Source organism: Idiotropiscis lumnitzeri, chromosome 21 (assembly GCF_059441095.1).
Source record: "Idiotropiscis lumnitzeri isolate Australia: NSW breed Sydney's pygmy pipehorse chromosome 21, RoL_Ilum_1.0, whole genome shotgun sequence".
NCBI classification, from domain to species: Eukaryota; Metazoa; Chordata; class Actinopteri; order Syngnathiformes; family Syngnathidae; genus Idiotropiscis; species Idiotropiscis lumnitzeri.
The window spans coordinates 4,684,895-4,704,713 of record NC_142411.1 but is presented as its reverse complement, the minus strand read 5'-3'; the positions used below and the strand labels follow the sequence as shown (position 1 = coordinate 4,704,713).

The window sequence follows — 19,819 nt, the reverse complement described above, 5'->3', positions numbered from 1 at the left end:
AGCTCATATTTCATAAAGCATGCATCAGCAACAGCCAACTTGGCGTCCGTTTGGACAGATTGGACTGTTCTTGTTCAAACATGACACACTTTTTGGAAGAGTGTTCGAATTAATGATGATATTGCCGAGCGGTGTTGCCGTACGCCAAGACAGGTGAACTCTACTTGCGCTGAGATATTTAAATCGAGATTTGCACTCACCAGACACTATTTGCCACATGCAGATTTCTGTCGGTCATCAATGAGCAGTGGCACACACTCACTAATGACCCTTTGAATTGATTTAATTGAGAAAAGTGGATTACAAACCTGCTCACGAAAGGGATTAAACTCGGGATAATTAAGTTAGCACTGTGTAGCAGCAATTCTAAACTCAATTTATCGTCCGCTTTTAATAAAACTCCAGGGTGCAGTTCCGCCTGTCGCCTTATGGGGGAGCGCTAAGGTGACGAACACACGAGCGTGTGGAAATGTTTGAATGAGCGTGTGAGAGGACGCGAGAGAGAGAGGGGGACAGAGACTAAATCGTGAAGCCTAAAAAATGGACGGTTAGCTTTCAAATCGCCTTTCGGGAGCTCGCACGCAACTTTGCTCAAGTTGTGTGAACGTGCCACAATTGGTGTGTGTGCGTGCGCGTGTGTGTGTGTCTTTGAAGGGGGGCGTGGACGTCGGAGGAGCCGCAGCGTGCAGTCAGTCAGACTCGCATGTTGCCTCTTGGCTGCATTTCCAGCGTGGAGCGAGTGACGTGCACGTCGGAGGAGCACGCGTGGACCTCGGTTGCTTTTGTAGGAGTCGCTCGCTCCAAATCCACCTTTGGTGATTTGTCATCGATTCGGGAGCGTTACGCGCAGGAGGCTTTGCTCGGCGTCACGAAAACCGGTCGCGCGAGTATTTTCAACGCGTGTTGTGGAAATATTTGCCCCCTTTTTTTTTTTTTTGGAACGTGGGGACGGCCGTTTGGATTCCGGAGTGAGGATCTCGTGTCAACATTGGCAGGTGTTGCGTTCACACGCACTTTCACCAAACTCGCCGTGGGCGGATTACGCCACATTTTCGCTCTCCTTTTGCACGGAAATGTGTTCACTCGAGTCACTTGTAGTGTTTTAATTCGCAACGAGGGGGGAGATCTCACGATGCGTTCAAGACGCCGGGTGGGAAAGTGAGCCACTTTGTTTTTCCCGTAGTGCCTGAAGGCAATAAAAAAAATGACAAGCAACGGACCTGTCATCGTCTACGAGTGGCTCAAGACTCTGCAGTTGGCCCAGTACGTGGAAGCCTTCGTGGATAATGGCTACGACGACCTGGAGGTGTGCAAGCAGATCGGCGACCCGGACTTGGACGCCATCGGCGTGTACGTCGCGCACCACCGCCACCGGATCCACGACGCGGTGCGGCGTCTCAAGGAGGAAGCGAGGGACGCGGCGAGCGGGCTCTACTTCACCCTGGAGCCCATGCCGCCCTCCGCGGAGGTCTACACCGGCCACATGGTGGACCAGTACGAGTCCAAGCTGCGCGCGTCCAAGTCGTGGACCGAGCCCGCGCGCGGCGTGGGCTACATGGGCGCGCACAGGAACCTGACCCTGGGCAACAGCAGGAGGGAAGTGGTGGTCTACCCCAAGCTCAAACTCAAGATCATGATCCGGGATAAACTCATCAGGGACGGCATCAATCTGGCCAGGGCGCCCTACTCGAAGAAGGTAGGAGGGACGAGGACACCTAAATAAATCCACCTTTTCAACACAACTACCAAAACGGCGCCACACCCTTATCAAAATGAAATTTGAAAGAAAAAAATATTTACAGAAGTTTTCTTTCATATTTTTTTTCTCAAAACAACCAAACGTGGTGACGGGTTTGAAATCGGTTTTGTTAAAGAAACAGTCCCATTGCTAATATAGTTTAAATTTGGGCGAGCACTGAAGGTACTGGGCAGATAAAATTGACATGGCAACACATAGAGGCTAAAATCTGATTGGACAAAATATGTGAACAGTGCTGGAAGCAGTGCAGCCACGAAAAAATTAATACATATATTTTTTTTATTAACACAATTTCATGCCACAAATATCCAAATTTATGTGAATTTATTTCGATGTTCTGACCATGTTTCGGCTAGCCGAGAGCGCCATCATGTCTAGCTGTACATAAATGACTCCGTCCACCTCATGTTTTTTTTTTTTAAATGTAATTTAAAATGCCATCTATCGGATCGATAGTTGCTTCTCGGCTTTTCAAACCACCAAACGTTCCGTAACGACATCCCCCCTCGACGTCGTATTCACATAAGAGGCTTAAGCTAAATGTCAGCACCTTGACGTGTCGCCAAACTTTGCGCCGGCGTGACCGGCGAGTGGCTGTCGCCGTGACTGATGGGAAAGCAGTTGATGCAGATCGATAAGCACGCAGAGGATGTCCCAAGGAGCTTTGATTTCCTCGGAGAAGGGAATTCGTACGTTTAGATTATTAATCCACTTGCAACCGCACCTGTCGCCGTGGAAACTCGTTATTTCCATTGGCGGGAATGAAAAGTTAGTTGCTTCCCGATTGGCTCGTGTTGCGATTCACATTTAACCGTTTTAACAATTACAGTTGTCAGTCCCAACCATCGACGGCGTGGTTCGTCAATTAACAGCGCCGATTGCGTCCAGAGATGCCTTTCATTTTTGTCTCCGGGCTTTAGCGTCGAGCAGTGGTTTTCTCTTGCCCTCGCTTTCAAAGTGGTTTGATTTACAACCCAACTTGACGTGCAATCTGTGCAACTAGAACCCCGCTAAAAGCAAGGTCAGAGCATGTAGCGCCTTTTTTAAAAAAAGCCCAAATGTTGAATCCGCTGGCATTTAAAAAAAAAAAATCGTCGGTCGTGTGGTGTCAAAAGTTGCTGGTGGGCAAAGATGGGAGCTATTTAGGTTGGTTTGTGTCAGGCCTTGTCGCATCTCGCTCGTCCTGATTTCCGGTCAGTTCACACATTTCTAAGAAAAATGCCCAGAGATTGTTTGGAAAAATCAGTTTCATTCAAACCGCCTTGGAGAAGTGTGTGTGTGTGGGGGTGTGGGGGTGGGTGTGTGCATTATAGCCCTAAAGTTGCTGACTTCAGCGCCCTTTTGATGAAGTTCTTTACGGCGTCGGACTGGGCCTGAAGCGCCGTAGACGTCCAAAGTCCGCCGGCTGTCGCTTTGTGGACGCGTGCTCGCCGAAATGACATTCCGGCCTCGGGTTGCCTGGGTTACACTCTTTGTGTTTACATCTTGTGCTTCCCCGTCTGTCATTCGTCGACTTTCTCCCGCTCCCTTCTCAGACACGTCACTCAAAGCGCCGACTCGATACGTCACTCTTTGCCACGCTTTTGTCGTCTGTGGTTGCCACTCCCGCTCTTGTTGAGTGACAATAATGTCTTGATGGTTGGGTTGTGAATATCAGCTTTTTTTTTTTTTTTGGGATGGATTTGAATGTGAACGTTTAAGAAACCGGACGACAAAATAAGAGCAAAAATGATAGAATCGGTACCAAAGAAGTAAATCTTGAACAGATTGATTTCATCGGCATTCAAGTTTGTTTAAAACAGAGAAGAAAATGCTTGTGCAACGGGTGGGCAAACTGCGGCCCGGGGGCCACATGTGGCCCGTTAAAGGTTTTAATCCGGCCCGCTCAACTTGAATGAATAAACCTTGTGAACGTTTTATTTTCTAAATAATGTGGTTTCCAAAGACATATATATTGTCTTAATGTTTTTGTTCACTTTCATTTAAAATTAAATGTATTTATTTTCTCCGATGAGGTGAGGTTACCAAAACACTCCATCCATCTGCTCCTGGCCCGGCCCCTCTGTCAAATTTTAGAGCCCATTGTGGCCCGCCAATCCAAAAGTTTGCACACCCCTGTGCTAGCGTGTAAAACAATCGAATTGACAAAATGATGTCCAACCGTCCAGAGATGAGAAGTGTCAAGGTAGGCAGCGGCAGACGCCACGGCTTCGCACCGTCAAGTTGCGCACCCGTCGACCCGGCTCAAGTCGACCCCGATTTGCCTTTTGTGGGCTTCTCAAGGTGACGCCAGCTTAGACTCAAATGTGCACGCTTCATACATTTCTGCCACTTTAGAAATGAATTCTTCAGACATTCGGGATTTGTGTGAGGGATTATCTGTCAAAGCAAGGCCGAAACAAACAACTTTGCCTTTTTTTTGGGGGGTTCCAAGGCTGCATGCATTTTAGAGCCAAAGCGTCGGCATTGGGCCTCTGGGGAGGTCAAGGTTTTCTGTTGCTCGATTTGAATTGGCTCCAGCCCAGTGAGCCCCCCCCCCACCCCCCCAAAAAGTCTGAAAGATAGAGCCGTGACCAGCTGATGGAGCTCTGACCAACTAGGCCTGTGATTGGTCTTGAGATAAAACGCGATGACACCACAACCACCCCCCCTCCTCCCGCCCCCTCCCCGCTTATCCTTTTCACAGAGGAGACTCTGAGGGGAGAGGGCAATTACAGGACGCACAATGTCTGTCACAAGGGACGCCCGTCGTGTAGCTCGACCGCATTTCGCACGTCTTCTTTCCTCCTCATGCGACTTGTCTTTGTCATGTAAAAAAAAAAAAAAAATACTCACCATTTCCAAACAATTCACCGAAAGAGCTCAGCTGGGTAAAATAAATATTCGTGATCCTTATCAAGGCCGCGCCGTGAATAAACACTTGTACGTTTCTAAAAGGGACGCCAAACACCGGGAGGCTTCTCCATTGTTTGCGGAGAGGCCGATGGAGCCGCGTGTCCTTTCACTGCCTCGCCTGTTTTGCATCGCCAATTTCCGTCCATTCAAGCAGACGGCGACGGCAAGTGTCCAGCATTGGCGGCGGCGGGTGATGATGAGACTGAGAGAGGACAGAGACGGCGAGAGGGTTGTAAATAGATGGGCACCTTGTCGCCGTTTATTGCGCCGACGCGCTCTGGCTGCTGATAAGGCGGCGAATGGTCCACGCGGTGATGAAGCAAAGTTGTCCTTTATCTGACCCGCGTGCACATTGATGTCATGCGCCTGCTGCGCATACGTCGAAAGAAACAAAACAGCCTTTTAATCGACTGCCGGGCCTCTTTGAAACAAGGACGCCGCGCTCGTCAGGCTACGGTCGGTTTCGTTTATCTCCAGATGTTGTCCAACTCGGAGCTTCGTTCGTTATTTCCCGGGGGTTACGGCGGCAATGCGCATGCCAGGCCAGTAGTTGGCAGCGTTGTCAATCTTTGGACGCCGAACGACTTTCCGTCTTGATTGACAGCCTTGCAATCTGACCAAGCAGCGAATTAAGATTTCTTTCCATGTTTTTTTTTTTTTTTCTCTTCAGTCGTTGAGGACCCTCAGGCTCCGTTGGACCACCGCCAAGACTTTTAGTGTGCCGTTTCGCCCTTTAACACATTTCCCTGTTTTTTAAAAAGCAGTTGACATGTTGAAGGGGGAACGTCCTCCATCCCAGACTGCAGAGACGCTATTTCGTTTAGCGCTTGTAAAATCAGAATATGTTCTATTGCAACACTCGACTATCCCAGTCAAGCGATAAATTTAGCTTCAACTTTTTGGGCAAATATTTCTCGCCGTATTTTATCCCAAAGTATACAGCTGGCATTTGGCCATGAGGGGGAATGGGAAAACCTTTCACAACGGCCACACTGTTTTGTTTTTTTTTCCCCTCCATTCCAACATTCTGTTGAAAGCACTGTTTGCTGAGTCTTTATTAAGGGTTTCTTAAACGTACAACCCTATAAAGGGGCAAGTCATAAAGAAAGCCAAGGACCCCCGCTCTATTGTACTGCACGGATGGAGAAAGTCAATTAGCAAAACGACCTCCGGCTTGTTTTTTTTTTTTTTTTTTTTTCTGCAGGAAATTAATGGTTACAATAAATTGACGTCCGGGGAAAATGTTTTTATATTTCCTTGGGGTGACTTTTTGAAGGTTTTGTTCTAAATACATTTTCACCATACGTTTTTGGCGTGTTAAGGGCTGCCCGTTAAAAATAAATAAATAAATAAAAAATACCTAATAGTAATCATTAATATTAATAATTAATAATTATTAGCGGCCAGCCGTGCATTTCCCACCTAGGCCTTCAGTGAAGTCCTACTTAGTCCGACTTGAATAAATACCTCACAAAACACCATTTTTGACACCACGAGTGGAGAAATAATATGCAGAAATTACGTGTTGGACGACCTAGCTTCTCTTGAAAGTTCCGTCTTGAAAATGGCCTCGCAAGTGCATCTGCAATTAAATCCGCATTTTTTTCCTCTTTCAGCCATTGTGCTTTAAAAAAAAAAAAGTGAATATCCAATCACAAGATGCGTCACCTTCAACGTAAGACCAGCTGGTATTATGAAATCTGCCTGGCAACAGGAGCTAGCTGAATTCCGATTGGATAAAAACTCTAACCTAAAAATTCAACACTTGGATATAATATGGCATCAATGTGACAAATATGATCCTGATTTCTTGATTGTCAGGCCGGCAGCGAAGGCCTTGACCGCCCACCACTGGTAATAATGTTCATTCCATTGGTTTTAGTTTATATGGGCCACTAGAGAGTGACAGGCCATGTTAAAAGAAGTACATCCACTCAGTTCTAAAAAGTTTCTGTTTTAAACAAACCAGTTTTAGGGCCTCTTAAAAGCATTTTGTGAGCCGTTAATGACGCACCCGTGTTAAGAGCTGAGAGAGGTCCGATGGCTATCACGGTGAACTTTCAACCTTAACCTTATGCCTTGTCGCTTGACAGTGCATGTCAACTGAAATGCTCCTTGTAAATGAAAAGAAATGTCCGCAAAAACCTGGAATCGTGAAAAATAGTTGATTGCCATATCGCCACAACTCTGTGGCGACAGTTATCACTTGTTTATCTGCCGATATGTAAGCTGTGCTTAGAAACCAACGTGTGGGTCTTTTTCTTTTGAGAAACCGTCGGAAGAAATCGAGCATCTCTTGGGAGCGTTTAAAAATGTGGGAAAAACTTACATATTGTGTGTTTGCAGCTGGCTTACTCCACTCAGCGCAAAAAAAAAAAAAAAAAAAGCATGGTGTTGCTCTTCTTTTTTTCACATGGTCAGGTGACTCAGAGTCTGCGGACATGTGAATCCGGTTAGGGGGGGTGGTGACATTTCACAGGCCTCAAGTTTACCATTCGCTCTGCGTTGTCCCGCTTCAGGCTTACGCGTCATCGTCATGATAACAGAGGTGCGAATGCAAATTTAAACGGCTGTATAAAATATCACCGAAATTTGGACATTTTCGAGTCGACGTAACTATTATCAACTGCACCGAGAGATTCTTAAAAAAAAATGACGTCAGCAAATTCTGATAATTTGCCATGACGCCCACACCCCAATCTCACCCCCCGTTCGCAATTTGCTGTACCGCCGTCACTTTTAGCAGTCGCACTTTCCCTCCGTTGTGCTGAGCAATTGAAATCAATCATGTCAGAGAGTACGGTAGTTAGCACGCTTATTCTGTTTTTCCGCAGTTTGCAGAGGAACACGTCTCGATCGCACGCGTTCGTGACGGATGCATTATCAGAGCTATTCTCGTTCAAGGGTTCCAGACAGCCTGGCTACATAACCGCGTGTGTGTGTGTGTGTGTGTCATGAAAGAATGGACGTCTACATGTGCCGCATTTGAATTTTCAATCGCCTTTTGGTCATCCGACCCTGTTACCCGTGAGATTATTTTCTTCTACCGGTCGTGTCAATGATTCCCCTCCAAACTCGTCACATTGGTTTTATACGGCACTTAAAATATTCACGCGTGTATCTCCAGGCGATGGCGTGCACTGTTGCTTTCACCAACCGCAAACCCTAATGGGAAAATGGTCTCCCTTTTACCAGAAACAACGTTCATTCCCACTGGAATGGGATGGTAAGACATTGGCGGGATTGTAAGTCATTGTGCAAAACTTTCCAGCGACCATTTGCGGAATGCAGGACGACTCTCAGACTCAAATTTATCTGTCGACTGTTTACTTGAGACGTCCTTGCCAAATTGAAAAATTATAAAAGAAATTCCATTTTTATTACAGGCCAAATGGTGCTTCGTGAATTTGATTTGTAAAACAATTTAACATTTTTTTTCTCAGTTGTAGAGGTGACCCTTGACAAATATTTGCGGCTCGGAAGCACGCACCTCAGGTTGGGCTGTAGCGATCGAATATTTTTGGGATCAATTATTCTACCGATTATCCCTTCAAATAATCCAGTAATCGGACACAAATACTATTTTGTATTACCTGTGGCTTTGCATGTGTGTGGCTTTAAAAGGCGGGACAGAGCCTGGTGAGTGCCGTGGGTGGCAGCGATTTTGCTTCCACTTGTTTTGTAATCAAATTTAAGTTATCCAATGAATCATTTCAGACCCAATAAGTTTCTTTTCGCATCGTTCACGCCGTCGACCTTGGCCTTCAACGAACACGTTGGCAAACGAAGCCGTCCCGATCCGAGTCTCCGCCCCCCCCTCCCAAGAGGGAGCGAAAGTGGCAAGCGAGCATCTGCCGGCGTCACAATGCAGATTGCAGACGCGCTCGCGGATGAACACATCAGCACGCACTTGCCGCGTTCATTACTCTGATTACTCTGGGGAATGATCTTTTATAAATAGAAACTGATTTTCTTTTTTATTTATTTTTTTTTAGACTGTATTCGGTATTCTGTGGCACCTTGAGGGGTCTTGTGACCTCAAGTGTGGTCATAATTGCCTCCGAGTCGCGCATATCTCCGAGCAGGGAGGTCACACGCACACATGTGCTGCAGGTGTTTGGATCAAACGGTTGCCATGGAAACTGTAGCATATTTAAACAAATGTTTTTGCCGTTTTGCCGAGAAAAAATACAGTCCAAGCTCCCGCGAGTTTTGCGTGGTGTTGATTAAGCAGGCATCTGGTGTTTGATTTTTTTTTTTTTTTTTTTTTTTGTTTTTCATTCATTAATGCTCAAAAACAAATTTTTCCATGAAGGCAAAGGTTAAACCACAACCGCTTATCCAAGGTTATATCACATTGTCGAGGGCTCAGACAAAGGATTTGATCCTTGAGCTGAGAAATATTTCATCCAGCAGGATAATTCGACACTATTCTCATGAATAATTGCTTGCTTTGAGTGGACGTTTTTGCATAAGCGCCAATAAACCCTGACGCTATCTTTAATAAATGAAATGTAAATAGACGGACAAAACTCAAATTTAAAGATTTGACAATGACAGTTATATTTGACATGCTTGGCTCACTTTTTCCATCTGATTTACGTGTAACCCGTCTGTCTCTGGAAGGCATTACATATGTAAATGCGCTCCACTTGTAAGATCCCCTTTCATAAGCGGAACTTTGGCCTTCCGAAAAAAGAAAAAAAAAAAAAACCTGACCCAGCACATTGTAGGCATTTCCTTCTTAAAGTCTTGATTCCAGGCTGCAGCTCCAACTGGAGGGAGTAATCCTCTTTTTCCAGGGGAAGATGCCATTGAGATGCAAACTCTGTAAATCATTAAAAAAAAAAAAAAAGAAAATTATTTTTTTTAAGCGCTTGTTAAAACTTGACAACTGAGCCCAGTTGTCTGCGTGTAGCTGCAGTAGTGCTCATGTCCGTCCGTTTCTAAACCTTGACTTTTAAAAGGCCCGTTTTGTTCGTTTTAACATTTCACCACTGTTGAACAACAAAAGAAAACCATGAATTCTCACCGTCATACGTAACAGTGCCAAAAAAAAAAAAAAAAAAAAGTATCGAGTCCTTTTGGAGGCTGCCGATACCAGCCACCGATACTCGGTGTTGGTTTGAATATAGGAACAAATGCAGTCACACTGCCCCCTAGCTGTGTGGCATGTAAAGGTCATTACTGAGATTAAACAACATCAATTGAAGAAAAGAAACTGAACAGCACTTGAAGGGCCCTTTATGGCCCACATGCCGGAGGTTGCGCACCCCCGCGAACACTCTGGTGAGTGTGAGACAGACACGGAGTGAGAGTATAATTACTTTGTCTCCAAAGCGCAGTCAGCTGGCTGCAAGGCACGCCAGCACTCAACACCTCCTCCCTTAAACCTAATTGGCCCATTTCCAAAGTATGAGGGGGGCGGGGCCTCGTTGAAAACTTTGATCCAGAGAGACCACACCGGCGTTCGACGTCGCTACCCGAGCGCTTTTTACCGTCAACGTTCCCGGCAGGGGATTAAGCCGTACGGAACCCGCTGAGTGTCTGCCCGCCTCCCTGTGGCTCTGCATACCTGAAACGTGAACTCTAATTACGTGCCACTTACTGCATTCCTCCGACACGCCCGTGCACAGCGCATCACACGTGGTTTCATATGAAAGCCAGCATTTGGTTTTTTTATTTTACATTTATATCGCAGTCAGTGCCAGCTTAAACGGCACATTTTTGTTTTCACTTGATCAGGAGGAACCGTGCCAGGCTGTCGCCGTCAAAATGTGCCGAGTCATTTCAGCCAGAGCTGGGCACTTGACCCTTTTTTTTTTTTTTTTTTGCCAGTGCTGTACTCTCCGGCCTCGATCCTACGGCTTTATTCAGAAAAAATTGTCTACCCTGTAAAAAAAAAAAAAAAAAAAATCAATCAATCAAAAAGGCACCCGTGCGTGTCGCCGTCGCGGGAGGGATGCTAACTGTACAGGTTTGTTTCAAAATTTCAATTCTGCTGACCTTATTACGAGCTTATTATGGTCTTATTTGTCGGCGTCCTCCTCCTCCTCCTTCTTTCTTCTTCTCCATGAACGTACTCGCTTAGCGGCTAGCTGCTAGCCATTAGCCGCTAATGCTGGTAACAGGCGCCGTATTATGCTATCACCGATTCTCAATTGGCATTTTTCTTTGTTCTTACGTGAAATGTTAATTTTCCCAGAAGTACGTGATACTGTACACTTGATATTTTGTAACTCAACTTAAAGCTAGTCTTCTGAGGGTTTGAATTTTCCACAAATTTCAAATATTTCTCGCGATCTGCAGCGGATTTTAATCGGTTCTTCCTGAGATGACATTGCTGATTTATCGCATAATCTGATATAAAAAAAAAAAAAAAAGAAGAAAAGTCACGTTAGCCCAACCAATGTCGTTCTATCCAGTTGGTCCGCTGCCAGAGTGGAACGCACCATGACCCGATCCATCTCGACCGCCGCAGCGGCGAAGGTTAAAGTTCACCGTACTAATTGCTGCGGTTTGACCTGGCTGCATGCTGGACTTAATTGTTCTATTCGTTAGACGTTAACTGCTCCATGCAGTGACGGAGTAAAGCTGCGTGTGCTGAGGCGGGGGGGGTTTGGAGTCCCCGCGGCTTCTGTCTGGTCAAGCTGCAACATGCTCTGTTATTAAGTTCTTCTGAACTTGGACATGCTGTGTGGCGCTGGTTCAAGAAGACCAAAGCCCGAGGAGATAGCGAGGGGATGGCTAAAAATAGACGCGGCGCTTTCCAGCTTCCATCTAAGGTCATAATCTTGATTGGCCGAGAGGTCCTCTCATCTCGCGCTTGACTTGCGTCGTCCCTCCATCAAGCACAACGAAGCCGCAATTGTCATGTCAGCAAATCTGCTCGCGCCAAACCGAGTCCTGTTTACTTTAATAGCACCCCACAATTCTGTCTCGGAATTTCGATCGCCCTGAGGAGAGTGGGGGGGGCATTGTGTTTTCTCTCTGGTGCTGCTACATCGATGCCTTGAGAGACGAGTGACCCGATTTATTTATTTATTTATTTTATTTCCCCCCTCCCCCCCCCCCCCCAAGATCTCAACTGTTATTTGGCCATTTTTTTTTTTTCTGCTTTGACTTACAAAATTGAAACGCGACAGTGAACTCAATTCAACTTTGCGGAAAAGCAGCAGTTTGCGAGACATCGAACTACTCGAGCTGTTTGTCGTCCCTCCCAGTTGACGTAATTAAAAGAATTACGTGCTCACAAACGACCCCATTAACATGCTTTGGAAGTGACAGATATTTGAACACGGTGTGGAGCAGCACATGTAGACAGACAATTCTCACAGGCACTTATTCTTTATCCTCCATGAAGAATGAGCAATATTACAACATCTTACCGATTGTAGTCGTAAAAGACGCACTATTCTTTTGTTTGTTTGTTTGCATGACTGTATCATACTGCCCCCTGGTGGTCAAGGTGGGCACACGAGGAGCAGATAGCATGAAATGATGTACATTTCCAAGCACAATATTTTAGTTTTTTAATTCTTCCTCATTAAAAAAAAGTCATTTCTATGGTGGGACAGGAACGGATTAATTAAAACCAAATGGGACATTTTTTCAAACGTGTGTGTGTGCAATTTTCATTTTATTTTTTCGGTTTTCTCTGACCTGACGTGACGTCGACTTGCGCAAACCGCCCCAGTGAGTTAAATTTCAAACGATCGGTTCGCTTTAAGAGGATTTATGCCTTAAGTGCTTACTCATTTCTACGTGAGGAAACGTTTGAACAATAAAGGGTTATTATGAGCGATTGATTCGGAATGTCTGCTGCAAGGACATGAGAAGAATAACCAGACCAAGAGAAACGGTGTGGTTTTTATGCTTTTATGTATGATGTCACAGTGTGTCCCGTGTTTCTTTGTTTTTGGTCTTTAGCTTTGTTCATCGGCTCATTCCAGGTTGCTTTGCCCTTGCCAATGCTTTTTCTCGGCTGAACTCATTAGAAAAAGTTTTCATCGTCGACTCCCACAGTAAGTGAAATTAACGTGATAGAAATAATATAGCAAAATAATTTAACTACTACTTAACCTATGTTCTTTTTCTTAAAAAAAAGGTCTTTAAACACGTATAAAATAAAAACATTTCTTACATGTAAGACAATAACACTTTCTTATAGATTGTTAGTGTACCAAGCCTGCTGTGTATAGGGTACACAAATTATATATATTTTTTATGTAACTCATTAATCATGCCCAAAGATGAACGATTTAAAATAAATTTACAGCTGCTTTCTGTAGGCATAATAAGCAGGATTACATTTTTTTTTTGTTCTCTTGAATTTGCGTCCATCTCAAATAAAATATTGTGCTAGTGGTGAACAATGGAATTACACCCAATATAAATACTTTTAATTGTACAAAACAAATCTGTGCTGTACTGGTGACTTTTTTTTATATTATAATTTTAATTGATAATTAATTTATAATTTCATGATTATTTTATAATTTTATTATAATTAATTTTAACGCGCTTAGCACAAAAATCGTTCCCCGCTTTGATGATCAATACAATTTCTCGCATTTCCGGAACTTCTCGGCTTGGTCGTACCGTTAATCTACTCAATCACATCTTTTCCGGCTTGAATCCGGGTGTCTAAAGCTGCAGCGCCGCACAAAAGCTTGAAACAATAAACTGGCTTACTGACAACTCGCCGGCCGGAGCTGAGCTGAGCCCAGCGAGACAAGGCGAGGCGAGGCAGGCGGGGGGGGGTGATGCATCTGGAATTTTTGCCTGTGCTCCGCCAAACATCCTCGCCCAGTTTCACCTCATTCTCGCTCGCTCGCTCACGCACTGGAAAGACAGGCTGGGAAAACAAACAAACAGACTGGCAGGCCTGTCCAGCCAAGCAGAAACAGGCGGACTGGGGAAAAAAAACACCCAGGTCGATCTAGATTGACAGATTAATTTAAGGAAATATTGGAAAAGATGGAACCATCTCTCATTCAAGATGTTGTTCTTATCTACATGCATGCATGGTGGCGTTTTGCAGCCTTGCGTGCCAAGCAATTACTCAAATCTCATAAAAATTTTTTATATATATATATATATATATATATATATATATATATATATATATATATATATATACGCCCTTGCATTTAAAGCGTGAATAATTTATGTGCGGCTCATTAGATCATAAGTCAGCTCATAAAGCATGCGTGGAAGATTGCTGGGTTTATACCATGGAGAGGGAAATATGCAGAATTTATACCTGAATATTAAAAAAATATATATTTATAATGGAATTTTACAGCCGTCTTACATGTTGTTCTTCTGGTTAAAATAAGAGGATAAAGAATATATACTTGCGAGTTATGTATGTAAGCGTGACTCTATTTTTTTTTATGAATTGCTCTAATATTAAACCAATTTTAGCCATCAAAATTAATTAAAGTCAATACATTTTTGGTGTCATCTAAAATACAGCTGCATTATGAAACGTAAAAGACGACGTAAAATAATAGAATGGGTGGCAACTCTCGCTGTCCATTTTTTTTTCACTTCACTCAAGTGGCGGGGTAACTGAAGGTCAAATTTTGGATGGCGACACAAAGAAAAAAAAAACATCAAGCAAGCAAAAAGCTGGTAAGTGTGACACAGTTCCAGCAGTTTTGCGAGATGGATTATTTATTTATTTTTTTATTTATTTTATGTATTTTATTTATTTTTATTTTATTTATTTTTTATTTATTTATTGTATTTATGTATTTATTTATTTTGAGGCAGATGCGGATTCTGATATTTAGAAGAAATTCCAATAACTTGATTAATCAGCCGATAAATTAAAAAAAAAAAATCGAAATGAACAAAAATATTTTAAAATGGCTAATCCCGTCGTCCGTCCAATTAATAGTCGTGTTCTCATCTGCCGGAAAGAGGCTTTCTGAATCGCACATCAGGGGGGAAAGCATGGGAAAGCCTGCCATGAGCTTCCCCCAGAAACACCGTATTGTGCGCCGACTCTCGGTGATGGTCACTTTACCGTGAGAACTCACTGTCAGCTCACAACAATGGCCCGCAGGACCGAGCCGCTTCTCCTTGTGCGCAGCGATCCCTGTCCACTCCATTTATGGAACAGTGGCGCTCAAAACTCCCTCCCCCGCGCTCGCCCTCTCACCACCGCGCCTCAGCCTCAGCCGCCGCCGCCGCCGCATTCCTCAAACTGCACACGGTGACCTTAAATATGTACCAGCTGGTAAGGATTCTCGAGGGTGACCGGAATAGCTGAGTCGGATTGGATTACCTTGCTAATATCCCCGCCCCCCCCAAAAAAAAAAATAAAAATAAAATTACAAAATGCATAACTTGTACCATTAACGGCAGCGTGTCACCCTTTCCAACGGCGGCGATTATGTGAGGGGAGGATTCGCTTTTGTCATGCAGGAATCCCACAGCAAGGCTTCATCCACATTGTTATGTAAAGTGGCCCTTCAAATTTATTTATTTATTTTTTTTTTTTTTTAAAACACCGAACGCCTGCGCTTGTTGTGTGAAAGTAATTCAAGATGAGGACAGGGAGACTGTTTGCGGTCCCTGCACGCCATGTGTACAAAGCAGCCCTTCCTCTCATTATCCGCCATTAATCATGATGTATTATGGCAGCTTCCTCTTTCAGCGCATGTCGGGCAACTGCAAGCGGCTCATCTTTTCAATATGTTGGCGTGGAAAGCAAAGGCGCGACGCTGTTTTCGCCGATCATTCACCTTTTTCACAGCCCACACAAGTCGAGTGCTGTTGATGAGCGTCAGGATATTGTGGATGAAGCCTTTTCACTTTTTGAGGAGACTGATGATGGCTTTTCAGACGGAGTTAACATTTTATTTATTTTTTTTGTCATTCAAACTCATTTCAAATCCGTTTCTTAGCATCTGTTCTCACACTCATTGTAAAAAAAAAAAAAAAAAAACAACTCTAATATATAACATTGCGGATGCTGCTGGTGTTCCGCAAGGTTCCATCTTTGTCCCGATTTTTTTTAATTTTTTTTTGATGCAGTAATTTTCAAAAGCTTTTAAAATCCTCAAACTAGCAATAACTCAAGTACAGTCCTGGTTGTTCAGTCGTTCTCAGCGCCTCAAGACTAAGAAAAGAGTTTGTTTGATATTCTCAAATAAAACTAACATCTTGGCAGGCGAACATCTGTAAATTGTTAATGAATTGAAGTGCCGGGGGATTTTTTTGGGATTCTTTTCTCTTCAGAGTCGCATCAAAAAAATCTGTTCTTTTTTTTTTTTTCTTCTTGCTCTCTTTTTCAGTGTTTATCCTCAAATTTTTGCGTCAACCTGCCAAGGGACTACAGATGGAAACTAGCCCATGGCTATAATCTTTACATGCAAATGTTCATGAATATGCATTGTCCCGTTTTGAAAGTTCTCAGAGTCGGCTTTATTCACACTATTGAACTCCGGGGTCGCTTTTCTGTGGGAATTTTATTTATTTATTTTTATTTAAAGCTCTGCGTTTAGTAGGTGGGGCCTTGGCGTGATGCACATGTTGTTTATTTCCGTCAAAGGATGGTGCTCTTCATGCACATTGCCACCGCGAGCTAACATGTGGCTCCGAACCTGTGACTTTTGGCGCCACAGGGGTTCTGCAGATGTTACATGTGATAGATCCGGTCGTCTGGGCTCGGCGCTTCATTTATATTGGTGGGAATTTTATAAATAGCTCGATCTGTTGCCCGGCCCTTCTCTGGGCTGAGGAGTGTTCAGGCGCTTCATTTCAAGCTTCCTTTGCCTTTGTTGTCCAGTCCAAAGACATTTCCTGTCTTGATTCGCTGGAACGAGAGACAGCCTTGGGAAGGAAAACTAGCCAAACAATAACAAAGCTTTGGATTATTATTATTTTATTTTTTTTTCTCCTTCCATCGTGCGACACTCAGTTTGATTTGTGTCATCCTGGAATGTTTTCAGTCCCCCCCCTGTGAACTTATCACACCTACAGTCTGTCTCTGTGTTTACCATTGACAGAATTGCCCTTCGGCCAAAGGGGGGTAGAAAAAAAAAAATCAAAGCGAACCGGCAGTGTTCGAGGTCTTCATATTTGGCAGTGACAATTTTCTCTCCTGGCTTTTCCTTTCCTCGCTGAAAAGGAGCATAAAACATTTATGCTGACGCCCCTCGCACCCCCCAAAGCTACTGATCCACATTCACAGTCGGCTCATTATGGGATGTCACGTTTTGCTACCTCCTCCCTTCTTTCCAAACCTTGAGAGAATGTTTTTTTTTTTTTTTTGTCTGATAAAAAGGTTACCACGGTAACATGTTAGCAAACTGTGATCCTGTGGACAAAAGGGCCAGTGCAAGGTATCGCTGATGTTGTCTGCTGTAGTAATCTTGATAACATTGATCAGATGGTGCCGCTCTGTCTCAGCCACACCGATTTTTACCAGTTCCTCGCCGGGTGTACTGATTTTTTTTTTTCTTTTTTAAATTTTGTTTTTATGTATTTTTATTATGAATTATTATTTTTTTCCAAATTCTTTTTTTTTTTAATTTAATTTTTTTAATTTTTTTATTTTTTAATGTAGGTCAGTGAGAAATGGCCGGATAATATGTAACCTGCTTGCTTCAAGTTGTTCATTAGTCAGTCCCATCTGACGTTTAATGTACAACCGACACATAAAACAGAAGATTCGCAAATGTAAACACCAAAATGTTCAAGCAAACTAGAAAATGTTTGCCAGCTCGATGCTAACATAATGCAAACATAAAGCGCAGCGAGACGAATGGAGAGCAGAGGCGAAAAAAGGTAAACTGCGCAGTAGTGGGGGAACACAATTTGATTTCCTGGGCTGACCTCCACTTTGCAAGGAAAAGCTGAAGAACTTGGTCAGTGTGTGTTGAAAGACGAGTAAGTGCGGAGGCTTCGGATGTCCGAATGTTCTAGAAGCGGCCGTCTACGAAGCGGTCAAATAGCGAGCCCCCTCCCCCAGAGGAATGCGTTAGCATCGATGAAGACCTGGACCACGTTTCGGAATCCCGCTGACTCTGCCAATTGCCGCGATGGCCGCGAGGCTCTCAGCTGCTAAGCGGCCCCTTAACCGCGCGTCGCCGAGTGTCAAGAGGTCGAGCGGGGGCTCGTGCCACTTGGGCGAGGCCGCGTGCCAAGCTTCCGTTTGCAACTCGGGGTTCGAAATGCTAATCCGAGGCGTCTCTGTTGTTGGGCAGCTGCTCTCTCGCTTGACGCACGAGTTATCACTCTGCGCACAATTATTTATTGGGTGCGAAATGTACATGAAACCTGGACTAAAATATGTTCTTTCTTTCTCTTTTGGGTACGCCTGATGTTTGGAAACCATGGAAACCATTTTTCACCAAAAGGTAAGCGAAACCTTATAACTGCTAACGATTGATTTCAATTTATTCCGTCCATGACATACAATGAAAAATTTTTTAAAGATTTTTTTAAGATGTCGGAACTTATTTTAATGAATATACATTTTTATTTACTTAGATTTTTATGTCTTTTTTAACAATTTTATTTACTCAAGTTGGCCTTTTTTTATTTTTTATTTTTTTTATTACATGATTTTAAGAAATGTTGTGATATTTTAGCTGTTCATTTAAACTTGAGTATTTCACCTACAATATAATAATCTGCATGCCCAAAATGCTGCGACTAAAAGTTCGAGCTATTGGTGACGTGATGACTGCTCTGATTGTAAAAGTTTCCGCTTTGTGGCAAACTGGACTCGATGTACTCTCATGTCCTTCCGCTTGAGCAGCCTGAGCTATTGCGTCAGTCAGCAGAGAAACAAGCTGACTCGTACATTTTATTTATTTTTTTTTTGAATGGTGGCTAGTGATGTAGTTGGGACTCATCCGGGAAGATTACCGCTCATTGGAATTCTATTGGAAAGGTCGTCGACGCAGTACGGGCTTCAAATCCACTCTTGACCTCGTCTGCAAACCCGCCACCCGTAAAATCCAGTTGGCGTACAGCTAGGGTGTCAAACTCGTTTTTTGTGGACGGGCCACATCCTGGTTAGGTTTGCCAGAAGCCAGTCAGTAATTGCTTGTTCAACAATCCTTCAGTTTATTTTAAAAGGGGCGGATTGGTAACAAATATTTCAACTCCCAATATTGTTCAAATTGAAGAAAGCGGGCCACATAAAATGAGGTGGCGGGCCAGATTTGGCCCCCGGGCCTTGAGTTTGACACCTGTGGCGTACGGTTTCAGTCCTCCGCCAGGCCCTTGATGACATTGGCGTTTTTCTGTCCTCTGATTGGTTGGTCGGAGCACAACTTATCCATGGGTCAAACTGCCACAGTATAGCGCCATCTACTGCCGAGGAGGACTTACTCGGTCAGTTTTTGTTTTTATGCCTTAAGTATCGGCATCTTCTCTGAGTACCCTAGTTATTGGATAAATATTGATTCTGAACTTCTTCAGGTGACGTGCATGGCACAGTTACGTGCTTCGGCATTTTTGTTTCGTATTCACGTTTACGACGCGATAGCGCTGGTATTAAAAGATGGATTCAGTCCGGTAATTTGGCACCGGGGCCTCAGATACCAAATGTACGGATTTCACAGTGATGAAGTAAGCCAAAGCTTTTCTCCCCGGTGTCGGTTGATTGTGAGCAAAGCACGCTGCCGGTGTCTGCACACAAGGCAGCACCCCGTGGCGTCCTCTTATTACCTTGTGACAACCTCTCCCTGTTCCGACTCGGTCACAGTCGCATTCGCTACCGCGCCGATGCGCACGTGGTGTCGGCTCTCATTGTGTTTACGTTCAACTAACGCCGAATGGTATTAGCCAGCACTGGTTGCAGCGTCTCTTGTTTATAAGCATGGGGGGGGTTGCCGAATATCTCCTGTGGATGCGTCTCAGCACACAATTGATTTGCCGTGGCTCGCAATTGGCTGCATTAATGCAAATTGCGTGCACGGTGACAGCACAGGTGTCAAAAGCATCCGCATCCACATAAAACAGCAGACTGAGCAGCAAATACTCGCGATTTATCATTTGTGGCCCTCGCAGATATGTGATGGATGTGCTCGCCTTTGCCACCTGGGGGCAGTATAATGCAGATATTTGGATGTAGTCCACGTGAGATGGCCTCAGCTCGTCAGTGCGGCACTTATATCAAGAATGGCAATATGACAC

The 19,819-nt window shown here is 44.2% G+C and overlaps 1 protein-coding gene across 3 annotated transcripts in view; it reads left to right on the top strand.

Moving 5' to 3' along the window:
• Positions 1–19,819, top strand: part of sash1a (SAM and SH3 domain containing 1a) — a 134,196-nt gene that overhangs the window by 30,117 nt on the left and 84,260 nt on the right. For all 3 annotated transcript variants that reach the window (XM_088286251.1, XM_088286253.1, XM_088286252.1), the window contains exon 4: positions 1,184–1,696. In XM_088286251.1, the coding sequence (XP_088142377.1) occupies positions 1,205–1,696 (492 nt within the window). In that variant the 5' untranslated portion in view covers positions 1,184–1,204. The remainder of the gene's footprint in view (positions 1–1,183; positions 1,697–19,819) is intronic.